This window comes from Ambystoma mexicanum, chromosome 2p (assembly GCF_040938575.1).
Source record: "Ambystoma mexicanum isolate Mex_15411 chromosome 2p, UKY_AmexF1_1, whole genome shotgun sequence".
Taxonomy (NCBI): domain Eukaryota; kingdom Metazoa; phylum Chordata; class Amphibia; order Caudata; family Ambystomatidae; genus Ambystoma; species Ambystoma mexicanum.
Window position 1 is genome coordinate 239,111,741 of NC_090923.1, and position 15,326 is coordinate 239,127,066.

General features: G+C 45.6%; 1 protein-coding gene across 3 annotated transcripts in view; it reads right to left on the bottom strand.

The window, feature by feature from the left end:
• LOC138566364 (contactin-4-like) overlaps positions 1-15,326 on the bottom strand; it is a 1,270,454-nt gene that overhangs the window by 92,964 nt on the left and 1,162,164 nt on the right. For all 3 annotated transcript variants that reach the window (XM_069643524.1, XM_069643525.1, XM_069643523.1), the window contains exon 15: positions 519-677. In XM_069643524.1, coding sequence (XP_069499625.1) covers positions 519-677 — 159 coding nt within the window. The remainder of the gene's footprint in view (positions 1-518; positions 678-15,326) is intronic.

Here is a 15,326-nt window from a genome sequence, read left to right on the forward strand (position 1 = left end):
CACCATTAACATCTAAGTCTCAACCACCTGCTATTACCAACACTCACATCTCCTCTACACTAGGACCCTGCGGAAAAACATTGTCCCCAGCAACCACCGCCATACTCATCCTACTCTACACTTGAAACATAGAAAATAGCCACTCAAAACCAACACCCTCAACCTTCTCTTAAACTCAGTTCACAGTCTATGGTGCACTGCCCACAATTATGCTCACTTGGTGCTTTATAGAACACCTAGACACCAGTGGGTGTAAAGCAATAAACACCTCACTTTTGCTTACTACATGGATGCTTTTATGCAGCATAACATGGTTTCTCTGATCTGCCTGGCAGGTATATTTCAGCAACGACAACTTCGCTCTCCTCCTGCTACCCCACATATCACCCCACCCCTCTCTTACAGTAGCCAAAGTGCCAAGAGCCCACGCAACTGCCAGGAGCCACTTTAAATAAGTTCCAATAACATAACACAAAATAACATAAAATGATATACATTTGACTGATCACAGTTCTCACCTGTGTTCACTGCTTGCCAGCCCACTGAGAATGGAGTCCTCGCCTGGACAACATACACAGTGATGGGACTGTGGTTGTCGACCCCTGGCATCCAGGACAGCTGAGCCGTGGTGTCTGTGATCTCCTCCACTGTCAAGCCATCTGGGGCACCCGGGGGCCCTGCAACAAAGCAAACACAGCAATGTAATCTTGCCAGTCCCACAGAGGAGGAATGACATGGGATGCTTATAAAACCATGAAATGGATACTGATAATTGTGAAACTCTCATCGATAAGAAAGAAATATGACTTTTGCAAAATATTACTACTCCAAAAAAGTGTATGGCGCTGCATGATGGCAGCTACTAAAATCAGTTGAAACATCAAGATAAATGATTGGACTGTGAGAACCCAACAGAGGTGCCACTATTTAAACAAGGTTGTCTGTAACAAGAACATGTAGCTCGGCTGTGGTGCCATGAAAAAGGGAGCTGGAAACCAATGACTGATACTTTCTAAACCACAGCACACACAGTGCACAAAAAAAGATTGTGGAATTAGAGTGCACGTTGGAATTATAGTGCACAAGTGCACTATGTCCGGAGAGAGCTTCACCCCTTTTCTTTACTGGTATGTGCATAGCTTGTATGAACATTCAAACCTCATATTATTCAAACACAGTCACCTACCCTTTGTAGTCATGTAGGGTATGACTACTTCTGTAATTCACAGTTCTTAAATTACTTCATTTTATCCCCTAGTGCCTTTGTCTTTTTATCATGGAATATCCATAATGCACAACTGTTTGGTGGACCAGGAAAAATGCTTCAGATAGGGCTGCATAAACTCAGAGGTGTGTTTACCGCAATGCTGATATTTCTTCCAGCTGTGTCATATGCATTGATTACTTATTGTGACGATTCTGGATTATGGAACTCGGTATGCAGAGGCCTTCCTGATGAAAGAAAAATACCTTACAACAGATTCTTAAACACCTAATCCCTTTTCTGTCATGGGTGGGCTTTCTGAGAGTGGTATTGACCAATCAAGGGAGTATGTCAAAACTGATGATGCAAGTGAAGGAGATCTTACAGATCAAAATGCTATGTACCTCTGTTTACCGCAAAAAAACGTAAAGAGGACCTGACTATCATGCGGGATCTAGTCCAAAAATACCTAAGGCAGGCCCAAGAAAGCCGCCAAAAGAAAAGAAAGTACCACAGTACTATTGGACAAAAAGTGTTAGTCCCCTTACTCACCACACAGCACAAGATGCTTTTGCAATGATACAGACCGTATGAAATATTAAGGAGGACAGGTCTCTATAACTACAAGGTCGCCCTGTTGGACAGAAGACTCAAAAACAAAATATATCACATAAACCTTCTGAAGGAGTGAAAGGAGAACCCAGTGAAGTCCTCTTCTGTCCTAATGGCCATCTTATTAACTGAAGATAAATTGGAGCATAGCCTGGTCCCTTCTGATTTAACCGAGTGACGACAACAGGACATCCAGGATCTAATAGATTAATTTCCAGATGTTGTTGATAGTGAACCTGGGTGAGTGAAAGGGATTAAACATTACATTGTCACACCCATGGGTAAGGTGCTTAACCTGAGGCCATTCCGATTTCCGGAGACAGAGGCAGGCAGAGAAAATGTTAGCCACAGGTATAATTGAAACTTCACAGAGTCAGGGGTCATCAGAAATAGTCCTTGTGGCCAACCAGATCAGTCGTGAAGGTTTTGTATAGACTTCCAGAAGTTGAACTCTGCATCACAGTTTGATATCTATCTGATGCCTTGGATTGACGACCTCATTGACAGACTGGGACCGGCTGTCTATAAACACTTGTGAATGAGCGTGATACAAATAAAATATCAATATCAATAAATCGCCATGATTGATCTAACCAAGGGCTATTGGCAGGTGCCACTGCACATTTCTGATAAAGAGAAAATGTCTTTCTCCACCCCTAGAGGACTATTTCACTCCAATGTCCTTCCCTTCGGACTTCACAGGGCTCCAGCAACCTTTCAACGGCTGGTGGACCAGCTACTGTGGCACGTATCTCGACATCGTGATCCACAGCAAAATCTGAGAGGAAAACCCAAATAGCTTTTATTTTTGTGGGAAATGGATTAGTCCAACTCCAATTGGAAAAAGTCAGGGCTGTGCAGGAAACACCACCCCAAAGACCATAAGAGACATGAGGGCCATTTTGTGGTTTACCTGCTATTACTGGGGCTTTATTCCTAATTATTCAGCCATAGCATCTTGTCTCACTGACAAATTGAAAAATGCTGAGCCACAGAAATTTGCTGGCAAAAGTAAGATCAGGCTAGCTTTACTAAACCTAAAAAAACACATCTTATACAGTGAACCCGTCCTGAAGGTTCTCAGTATTAATAAAGAATTCATCCTTCAGAAAGATGCTTCTAAGGTGGGGATAGGAGTCGTTTCATCCTAAGAAAATGACGAGAGCATCCAGTTTTATATATCAGTGGAAGCTTTCTTCCCAAGGGAGAAAAACTATACAACCATAGACATTGAAGCCCTGGCAATCAAATGGCGATGAGTTACTTGAAATACTTTCTGATCCTTCTTGACCTCTCCTCTGCTTTGATACAGTTAATCATGCCACTCTGATAAATCAATTGCATGATTCCCTTGGCATCACAGACCATTCTCTGGACTGGTTGACCTCCTTCCTCTTAGAACGACCTTCCCAGGTTCAACTGGGCTCTTTTCTCTCCACCATCTCACTCTCCACCTCCAATATCCCTCAGGGCTCTATTCCCTCGCCCTAGCTTTTCAACATCTACCTGGTCCCTCTATCCCATTTTATATCCACCTTCTCTCCTAACTTCCACGTAGCCCTCCTTCAAACTTCTCTCCTCTGCCTCCTCCTCTTTCTCCCTCATTCCTGATTTCCTGGCTGCTATTCAGGCATGGTGCACTGCTAACGATCTGTGCCTTAATGCCAGTAAGACAAAGTTCCTTCTTATTGGGACCACTGCTCCCTCTTTTGCTCCCACACTCTGGCTGCCCTCCATGGTTCCCCTACCCCACCCTCCTGTGAGGCGAAAAACTCTGGTGGCATCATCGAATCCTCTCTCTCCTTCTCTCCTCACATCATGGATCTTGCCAAGAAAGCCCACTTTCAGCTGCACCCTGGTGTGGGGACGAGGTAGCCGATGGTGAGATGCAGTTCTCCCCCTATTTTGTTTATCCAACCCATCCTATTTTTTAGGGCTCACTGAGGTCCCAACTCCCCCCTTTTTTACACAAACACTGGGCCGAGGAAGAGGGTGATTGAGAGTAACGACATTAACTTTCACACATTGGGCCTCATTACGACCCAGGCGGTAAGTTACCGCCTGGGCCGTGACTTTACCACCATGGCGTAAACTATGTTTACGCCATGGTGGTTGGCGGACTTACCGCCCCATTCCGACCTTGGCGGGGCGGTAAGTCCCCAATCCCCATTTACCCTTCCCCATTCCCATTTTTGCCCCATAGGGTATAATGGGAGTGGGGAAGGCGTTAATTACGCCACCGTAAATTACGGTGGCGTAATTAACTCCATGGTCCCTTAGCGCCATGGATTTTAACACCTGCTAAAAGCAGGTGTTAAAAGCGCCATGGCGCTAAGGGACCTCGTACTCAGGCGGTAAGGGTCGGCGCTGTTAACGCTGCCGTTAACCCCTTACCGCCTGGGTCGTAATGAGGCCCATTGTACTGGACATATCCCGCTAATTGGGTCATGCAAAGCGCATACACCTGATACCAATTAGCTTTCCTTGCACAAATAAAAAGCAGAACCCAAAGACACACTCTGTGCAAGTCAAAATACGGTACAAGCAGAACTTCCAGGACAAAGGCAAACCTACTGGAGCAGAGTGATGGCCCAAGGGCTGAGAGCAGCATGTCAAAAATCCCAAGAGTTCGCTACTGGAGGTTGTTGCATCCGACAGGCTGTGGAAATCACGTGAAGAAGGCCAGATCCCACAAGTGAAGACTGCATTGTGTTTCAAGGACTTCTGCAACCCTCTCGGGTGAACAGCAGAGTTGGGGAGGTGGGGCCAAGCCAGTGGTACTAACCTTGAAGTAGCAACATTATATCGCAAGTGAAGACCACATGCATGAGGATGAGTCGCAAGGAAATGCAAAACTGTGTATGAATTTTGAAGTAAAAGACAGCTGCAAAATCAGCGATAGTAAGTAACGGAGTGGTCCGGCGAAAGGAAGTGGCCCACTCGAAAGTCTCAGTGAAAGATTAATTGTTTGAAGCGATAAAGCAAATGAACAGCAACAGTGAAATAAAGAAGTTGACCTCCTAGAGAAGGGGAGAGTGAACGTTAAACTGCAAACTTTGAGTCGAAGTGGACCTGCGGTGGTCTGTAAAGAAAGCCACGCACATTCAAATTTCTTCGACTTCCGAAAGTGGTCCGAGCCCGACAGAGGGAGAGCAAAGTACAATAAGCTTCAGGAAGGGAGCCCCTTGCAAGTTTGTGTTGAACTTTGTTGTGAGACGTCCGAGCCTGACATAGGGGACCTACGTGAACTGTATAGTGAAAGCTCTGAGCCCGACAGAGGGGGACCTTTGTGAACTTTTTGGTTGAAACATTATTTTGGAAATCAGGAAAAGATACTTTCACGTGGAAGGCCAGGTGGGCCTTGATCGACATTTTTTGAATGGTTTATTGTGTTGGAAACCGAGCCAGAGTGTGTCATCCTGCCTACAGGGACTGCCTTACTCCGTGAGGTCTAACGTGGGAAGGAGAGCTGGTTCAACAACATTTATTGATTTGAACACTGATTTTTCCTTTTGCATACATTTCTCCTTTTTACACTTTTTGTACAAGAGATAGGGCAGGCATTAGGTTTTGTTACCATAGGCCATTTGGATTTGACAGACTCCACTAGGACTGTGTTATTTCACGGTTTTCCGACTTTCGGTCATTCTGGACGCCGTCTGGCAACCTGGACTCAACCACTCGAGTGGACTGCAGGCCTTCACCAGGTCTCGACCCATGGGATGTCTTTGTTAGCTTCTAGTGGCGGGAAAATTCTGCATTTGTTTTTGCTCTCCCCTCTTGCTTCTCTACTCTTTTTGGACTGCTTACTCTCTCTTCTCTCCTCCTCACCCTTTTTCCCTTTTCCTATCTCCTCCCCTTATTTTCTTCTATGCGCTTACTCTATCAGAATTGTCCTTGGACCTAGTATGATAGCAACTTTGTCTGTCTCACCCCTCCCCTTACTTGTGCCCCCCAGCACTATCTGAAATGTCATCAGGCCTAGTACGATAGTCACTTGTTTTGTTCCTCCCCTCACTTTCTACACCCCTCTCCCTCACCTTTTGTTTTTCTTCGGCTCTACCAGAAATGTCGTCAGGCCTAGTACGGTAGTCGCCTGTCTGTTTCCATTTCCTTCCCACTCTCCACCTCCCTTCCTTATCTATGTTTTAGCTCTTGCACCATTTGAAATGTCATCAGGCCGAGTGCAATAGTTAATTTCACATCCTTACTGTTCATGGCCTGTAAGAATGTCATTGTATTTTCCGTTGTTCCCTGCCTTGCCTTGAAGCGCTTTGAAACACATTGTGTATAGGCTCTATATAGACTATCATATCATATCATAAACCCACTGATGGACCATCCTCTGTACTCAGCGACTCTGGACTCTTTCTGGCAGTAAAGAGTGGTCAGTGAGGATGGCAAGGATGTCCCTTGAAATGTTCTTAGGCAGTTTGGAACTTTGACAGCTGCGGGTGTCCAGCAGCACTATGCCAGGGTACTCCCTCTTCTGGGCGGTAGACAGCAACAGCTTCCATCGGTCAGGAAACGCACTTCTGGACCCTGGGCGACATCAATGGACTTCCTTGACTCGTGATGTCTGGGCACTCCTCTTCAAGACTCACAAAGACTCCTCTGGATGGCAGGCACACATGACTGGCTTCCAGGGCACTTCGGATGAAGAGCAGCAGTTTGCACAATGGTCCCTTGTAGCTTGGATCAGTCACGACAGCTTTTGGATTAAACAAAGAAATGCAACAGCAGACTTCTCCTCCAGCTGGGTTTCAATGAACAGCTTCTTCTTGCTTCAGCTTTGAGTTTAGCTTCTGAACAGCTTCAGTTTCAAGGTCAGCTTCTGAACAAATTGGTAAGTGAGAGGTCTCCAGATATACACATCTGTTCCCAATTCACTTTGGCTGAGCCGGCTCCATAAGCCAATCACGCAGAAGGGCATTCAAGTAGGCAGGTAGCCAATCAGGCTCACAGGCATTCAGGTCATTCACTCCACCCAGGCACCCATAACAAAGAATGTGGATTGGGGTAATCAACCAGCTTTTCAGCACACAACATTACATTTATGTCTGTTTCAGTCAGGGCTGTCTCATTCATTGTGTCACACACACTGAAACCAGACACCCATAACACAGAATGTGAGTTCACACATAAGGGGTAGAAGGGTGTACCCCACCCATGGGTGCCATAAAGGTATCCCATGGGTGTTGTTCACCAAAAGGAAAACATGAAGCGCTGCACTGCCAGATGTCCAGGCTGGACTTCAGGGACAGAAAACATAGAGAAAACACACAAAGAGAAGTGGTAGGACATGGACTAGGGGGCCTTGTCCTTCCATAAGGCATTTCCAGCATTGCATAAGGACACTGTTGGGAAATAATTGGTAAGAATGTTCATTGTGTTATGGGAATTGTAGTCCTATTTAGAAAAGCTTATGGAGATATGTGTGTGTGGCATGCTGCCATTCATGGCATTTCAGTCATTTAACTAGCAGCCTTGGTTTAAGGATGTATGCCTCCTCAAATGAGGTGCCATTGTATCTAGGTGTGTGTAAAATTAAGGGACAACATAAATGCTGTGGACAAATAACTTTGCTTTTAGAATAACTGCAAAAACCTGAAAAAACTAGCAGGTTCATGTGATTGTGAAGTCTAGAGGTTTGCACAGTTATGCCAGCATATTAAAAAATAAAACGTTACACTACATTTTGGCACCTCCTTCATAATGGCACCCACTCCCTCCCTCTGATTGTGGCACTTTATGCAGCCACCTAGAATTGCTTTACTGTAACATTTGATTTCAGTGAGGAGATTTGAGAAATTGAGGTGGAGAAATTAGAGCCTGTGCAATGACACAACTACACACACACACACATGCATACAGAAATACTTAATGGCTGCACCGACAGTGACGCTTGTACCACTGTGAAGTAATTGAATGGGGAGAACCAACGATAAAGGCTTCAGTTCTACTCACAAGACAACCAATACAAACTTGGCACAAACACAAGTGACCATTGAATAAGCGTGCAAACAATTAAGCTGAGGGCAACTTTGGCAGATGTATATTGTGCTTCGGGGTCTATTCCACGAAGGTCTACGGGGATTAGATGAACGTAGGTTTGTTGTACATAAGAAAAGCCCTTGTACTCTCTCAATATTCTCCTTCCCTGATAATTCAAACTCCTCCTCTTACATTTCAACGGTGCACCCTCCCTATGTCAGCATGTTCCTGATGATTTCCTTTCATTCTAATTATGTATCAATTTAATTCACCACCTCCCCAACTTGCTTAGTGGTTTTCTGACAAACTCCTTCAATCAACCTCTGCTCTAGCACCCTCCTCAACGGTTCATCGTGCACCCGATTCTTCCGGCAGAGCAGACCCTCTTGGTAAGCGCTCACATTTTGTCAACTTTTACCATTTGCCTGTGATTTCGAAAGGGCCGTTTGGCCCCCCTCACCTGCTCCCAGCACCCTCGCACTCTAATTCTTCCTCTGCCCGCCCACATCCAATCGGATTAGTCTGGGAACACCCCACGTGACCGGAAGGTCCCTTTTTCAGAGGTCCTACCAGGCAGCCTTGCCTGGGCAGCCGGCTAAGGGAGGCTCACGTGTGCAGCTCCCATTCACTGTTTTCCCTGTTTGTCCATGGGGCCCCAGTCCTACCAGAAGCTTCAGTAACAATAAGGTAAGAGATGACTTGCATTTAGGCATTGCACATGTTTTTGAATCCTATTGTATTTTAAATATTACACATGTTTTGAATTTAGCTGCATTTTCAGTACTACAATTGTCTTGAATCTAGCTACATTTTAGGCACTACCAATACTTTGAATCCCATCACATTCTATGTACATCAAAGGTTCTTCAATCTAGTTGCATTTAGGCACTACACATGCATTGAATCCTTTTGAATCTTAGGTACTACACATGTTTTCATGCTAGCTGCATTTTAGGTACTACAAAGATTTGTAAATCTAGCTGAATTTTGGTAACTACACATGTTTTCAATCTAGCTGCATTTTAGGTACTACAAAGGTTTTGAATCTAGCTGCATTTTAGGTGCTACAAATGTTTTAAATCTAGCTGCATTGTAAGTACTACAGAGGTTTTTTAATGTAGCTGCATTTTGGTTACTACACATGTTCCAGCTACGATTAGGCACTACACATGTTTTGAATCCTTTTGCATCTAAGATACTAGACATGTTTTGAATACTATTACATTTAAATCCTATTCATATCAGGTACTACAAATGTTTTGACTACTATTGCATTTTAGGTACTACAAATGTTTTACATCTAGCTATATTTTAGGTACTACAGGGGTGTTGAATCTATCTGAATTTTAGGTAGTAGAAATGTTTTAATTCTCGCTGCATTTTAGGTACTACGAAGGTTTTAAATCGATCTGCATTTTAGATAATACACACTTTTTTTAATCCAGCTGCGTTTTGGGCCTTCACATGTTTTGAATCATTTTGCATCTTAGGTACTACAAATGTTTTAAATCTAGCTGCATTTTAGGTACTGCACTTGTTTCAATCTAGCTGCTTTTAGGCACCACAGATGCTTTGAATCCTATCTCATTTTAGGTACTACAAAGGCTGTGAATCTATCTGTATTTTGGTTAATTTGAAAAACAAATGTTGGTTAATAGACATGTTTTTTTAATCCAGCTACGTTTAGGCACTACACATGTTTTGAATCCTATTGCAATCTACAATTGTTTGAATCTAGCTCCATTCAGATACAACAAAATGCTCTGAATCCTCTGCACTAGATTCAGTGACTGTTAAAATTCCATTTGCATCTAAGTGCACTGTAACTCCTGATTCTAGTTATATGGTAAAGGTATTTCTGTCTATAAATCTAGCTCGCAAATGAGTATCATGTCTACCCTAAATCAAAGTTGAAACCCATGCACGTATAGCACCATACCTACCTACATCCCTCACACCCTTCTCTGAAACCATCCTTTCCCACTGCACACTCTTGTAGCATCTGTATTTTCCTGACTCCTTTCCAGGCCAAAGTAGATAGACAGTCACCCAGTCCCCCAGATCCCAGGCGTGTCCTTCTTCAGTTCCTCCTCGAGAATACCGGCAATCTCTTTCCACCATGCCTAGCAGCTCCATGGTCAGAGGAGGACTATGGTGTTCCAGTAACCAGACCACCAGCCCTCTGTGCCCCCCTAACCTCCCTTTTCCCTCACACCCTCCCTGTCCATCTCTTCCATCCCCAATACACACACATCTCACCTCCATCTCCCCCAAACCTTCCCAGCACCCCTGCTCTCCCTCTCACACATCCTCCCACCCACCCCCTCTCACTTCCTATTCTCTGAACACCACACCTTCGACAGCCCGTCCAACACTCACTCACACAGCATGATGTGCATTAGCACCCACACATCGTTCTAAACACAGAAGTCACATCTACCACAGGATCTTGTCGCATCATTCTTCACTCCTTCTCCTGCCTAGATCCCACCCCACTCCCCTCTCTTATACCATCCTGTCCTCCCTTCCAGCTCCCAACCCAGTCCACTCACCCCTTGCCTCCCCTGCAAACTCTCCCATACGTACCCCACCTAGCTCCACTCTACCCCCTGAATCACAACTTTCCCCCTTTCAACCTCCCCCGACCCCCCTCTTTCTTCTCCAGCTTCTCTCCCAATCCCGCCCCCACACAAGTGACCATAGGCCATCACTTGTCTCCTCCTGAGGTAGACCCCTTCCTCCTAGTCCCAGCTGAAACTTGTCCTTCACGAGCACTCTACCCTCTCAACCCTAGAGCACCCCCAGCATCCCCCCTCCTCCTTCGACCACCTTTCCTCTTCCACCATGCACACCACTTCCTCCTCTGACCTCCCCTTGATGATAACACCTAGATGCTCTCATCCACATCATTAACTCCCTCCCCCTGCTAACCCCAATCCTCCCCTCTGTCCAAGACCAATTCACTCTTACCAACCTAACCTGCTCTCTTGCATCCTTATCAACGCCAGATCTATCACACACAAAAAAAACATCATTTTTGACTATCTCCTCTGAAAGACAAGACATCCTCTTTATCACTGAATCCTGGTTCTCTTATGACTTTGAGCCCATCGCATACAAGGCTCCCCCCCTGGCTGCTCCATGATCATGAACTGAAGATCCAGCAGAGATGGGGGGATAGTCATACTCTACAAGCGACACCTCACAGTCTTACACTCTGATAAACAACTGTGAATCACTACCAGTGAAATTCCAACTCACCCTTCTCAACATCCACAGAATCCTACTCCTTTGCAGACCTCCAGGCCACAACAGGAATTTCGCAGACTCCCTTAGTGACTCTTTAGCAGCCATCCTGATATCCCACCTCTTCCTCACCATGCTACGGTATTTCAACTTCTGGTTTGATGTCCCATCTAACCCTATGACACGTACACTCTTTGACAACTTGGAAGTCCTCAACATGACTCAACTGACATCAAGCCCCTCTCACACACCCTGGATGGTTAATTCAGCTCTACCAACTTGATTTCCACTCTGGCCCCCCTTCCACTAATTTGGGATGATCACTCCACCATCTTCTTCTCCCTCACAACTGCCATCCTCTCCCTCCCCCATCTCACCAGCCCCATTCCTTCCTTGTGTACCTCTTTGGAATAAAGTCATATTAAACCCCGACATGGCAGAGTCCCTTCTATCCTCCCTTTCTAACCTCACTGTCCACCTTCTATGAACCCTTTTGACCGATGCCCCCACCCCTCTCACCTCGACTAGCTCTGCCTCTCTCAGACTATGCCCCACTCCCAAGTGGATTACCCCCGCCCTCAAATCCCTCAAAACAATCAAGCACTGCTGGGAGCGCACATGGTGGGCCAACCCAATGCCCCAGAAGAGAGCCATCAATGCCAGACAGATCAGGGCCTACTGACGAGAAATTAGGAAATCCAAAAGATCTTTCTATGGAAACCGAACAACCAACTTCCATAACCTTAGTAGGGAATTCCACAGGATCAACACAGAATTCAAGGATCCACTCTTCTCCAACCCCACTCCCACACTCCCAAGCACTCTGTGATGCCACATCAGACCACTTTTACAACATTGCCATCCACAGACACTTTACCATCAGCACCAAATTAGCAACATTCAGCACCCCACTATCTCCTTGGATTTGGGTTGGAAGCCCGTGGCTGAAATCTTCGAGGGAGAAAAGACCGAAAGTAATTTTTCCGAAAATAACTTTCAGTCTTCTCTCCCATGAACATTTCAGATTTTGCCCCCCCCACACCCCTACTTACCTTTTGGTGGCACACTTCTCTGTGTGCCTCTGACTCGCTGTGTCCATGCAACACCTGTTTGCTTTCACTTCCGTGATTGGGAACTGGCACTGCAGAGACCTTTCCTTTTTTTTTTTTACTTTTTACGGGAACAGCAGCGGGAGATTTAGTTACATTTTTCCAGCGTTTGGAATTTTCTAACAGACGAAATTTGGTCAAATACGGTCTTTTGGGGTGATTCCTATCTCCTCCATGTCCTGACTCTTCCCCACCTCAACAGCACATCTCCTCCCTCTATTCCTTCTCTGCCATTTCCTACCAGAATTCCTGAATCTACTGTGCAGTGTCCGCCCAGCTGCATACCATGGAGATCCCCACCCCCTTCTTACGTAAGGAACTTTCTATCCTCAACCTGTGCAGGCAGCATTGCTAGATAGATAATTAACCATTCTCTGACATCAGGTGTCTTTCCTGCAGCATTCAAAACCACTTTCAAAATCACTCACGTCAAGCCCCTACTTAAAAAACCATCTCTTGACCCCCTGCTTCCATTTAACTACTGCACAATCTCTAACACCCGCATAATTGACATACTCTTAGACCGCACAGTTTACACGCAGCTCTGCCTATACACAGAATCCAACTGACTACTCGACCCTGCCCGGTCCGGATTCAGACTGATCTCGCCTCGTGCCTCTCAGAATTTGACCACTGGATGATGGCTAACCACCTCCCCCTTAGTCCTGGTACAACCGAAATCTTGATCTGTGGCAAAACTTCACTCTTACCCAATCGTACACCCTGGCCACCCTACCTGGGCCCCCAGATGTAGTGTTGAGCTCAGTAAAGAACGTGGTATGCACTTTGTACTTGGATGTCGTACTCTCCCACCACATCAATGCCATATCCAGATAATTTCCACCTCTGCATCCTCAGACAAATCTTTTCTTATCTCTCCTACCCTCACAGAATCTCAGCAATCCTGGTATCATTCTTTCCCGCATAGACTACGCCAGTTCCCTCTTTCTGGGCTCCCCTGCCTATCAGCTCAGAAAGCTCCAATAGATCTCAAACTCTGCAGCTAGGCTCCTTCTTGCCCTCTAACCAAGAGGACAAATCACTCCTGCCCTCATGGTGCTCCACTGGCTTGCTATCAGCCGACAGGCAACTTTCAAGCCATGTGCATTACACACTGTGCCCTACACAAGACAGGCCCTGAATTCCTCCAACACAAGCTTACACACTACCAACTGACCAGAAACCATAGATCTGGCTCTGTGCTCCTCCTTGTTATTCCCCCTTTCAATTCCACTAGAGTTAGAGGATCCTCGTTCTCCATCCAAGCTCCCACCTTTTGGAATTCCCATTCACTCACAATCCGTCGCAAAGAAGATCACCTCTCCTTCAAGAAGGCCCTCAAAACCTGGCTCTTCCCTACAGGACCTGATAAACCTGTCCCACTTCATGGCAATTCATGACACCTAGATCAAGAAAATGTTTGTGCCTGCCCAGTATATCCTCGAACACAAGCTAAAGTATAATCTCGGAGGAGACTGGACAAACAGATTCCATGGGCACGTCTAAGCAAAATGCCAACTGATGCTTAAGGTACATAGTCATGCACCACTTCTGTGGAAACTAGCTGCATGCACAGCCACCCACCCACACACACTCACTTCCATATACCAGACTAAAACACTGTGCACAACATCTCTGCCATCAGAATGTAGCTAAGGCCCATGACATAAATTTGGTGTAGCTGGACATATAACGAGTCTCTTGCACTCGTGCACTCTCTTGACCACCTCTCAGCACCCATCCACATGCTTCACCATCATGGGTAACTTACTGGAGCTCGCCCATCCCACCCTTTTCTATTCAGCCAAATGCACACACACATTCTAACCTTTCTGACAATTTTACACCGTGGACTTCGGTCCCCGGGGGGCGTTCCCCCCACAAGCGCATTGAGGCCATAATCATGGAATAAAGGGGCTTTATAAATGACAAACTACTACTACTATCTAACCTGTACACCCTCTCATTTCCACTACTTGAACTTTCTAGCTCCAGGCTACTGCAAATGCCTTCCCACAAACATAAAGATTCTTACAAACACTCATGCATTCAAGTCGCCCATCAAGCCCCATCTCTTACACTTCAAAGGTGCATCTTCCCTATTTCAGAACAGTCTAGTTCCCTCCTAATTGAAACTCCTCCTCTTACACTTCAGTGGTGCACACTCCATATTTCGGCAACGTTTCCTCCCCTTCTTATCAAACTACTCGTACACGTCAAAGGTTCTGCCTCCATATTTTGGCACATTCTTGTCCCTTCAGAATTCAAACTCCTCCTCTTACACTTCAAAGGAGCATTCACCTTCTTTCAGACCATTATCCTCCCCTCCTAGTTCAAGCTCCTCCTCTTTCACTTCAAAGGAGCATCCACCTTCTTTCAGACCATTATCCTCACCTCCTAGTTCAAGCTCCTCCTCTTTCACTTCAAAGGGGCATTCACCTTCTTTCAGACCATCATCCTTCCCTCCTAGTTCAAGCTCCTCCTCTTTCACTTCAAAGGGGCATTCACCTTCTTTCAGACCATCATCCTTCCCTCCTAGTTCAAGCTCCTCCTCTTACACTTCAAAGGAGCATTCACCTTCTTTCAGACCATTATCCTCCCTCATATTTCGGCAACGTTTCCTCCCCTTCTTATCAAACTACTCGTACACGTCAAAGGTTCTGCCTCCATATTTTGGCACATTCTTGTCCCTTCAGAATTCAAACTCCTCCTCTTACACTTCAAAGGAGCATTCACCTTCTTTCAGACCATTATCCTCCCCTCCTAGTTCAAGCTCCTCCTCTTTCACTTCAAAGGAGCATCCACCTTCTTTCAGACCATTATCCTCACCTCCTAGTTCAAGCTCCTCCTCTTTCACTTCAAAGGGGCATTCACCTTCTTTCAGACCATCATCCTTCCCTCCTAGTTCAAGCTCCTCCTCTTTCACTTCAAAGGGGCATTCACCTTCTTTCAGACCATCATCCTTCCCTCCTAGTTCAAGCTCCTCCTCTTACACTTCAAAGGAGCATTCACCTTCTTTCAGACCATTATCCTCCCTCATATTTCGGCAACGTTTCCTCCCCTTCTTATCAAACTACTCGTACAATTCAAAGGTTCTGCCTCCATATTTTGGCACATTCTTGTCCCTTCAGAATTCAAACTCCTCCTCTTACACTTCAAAG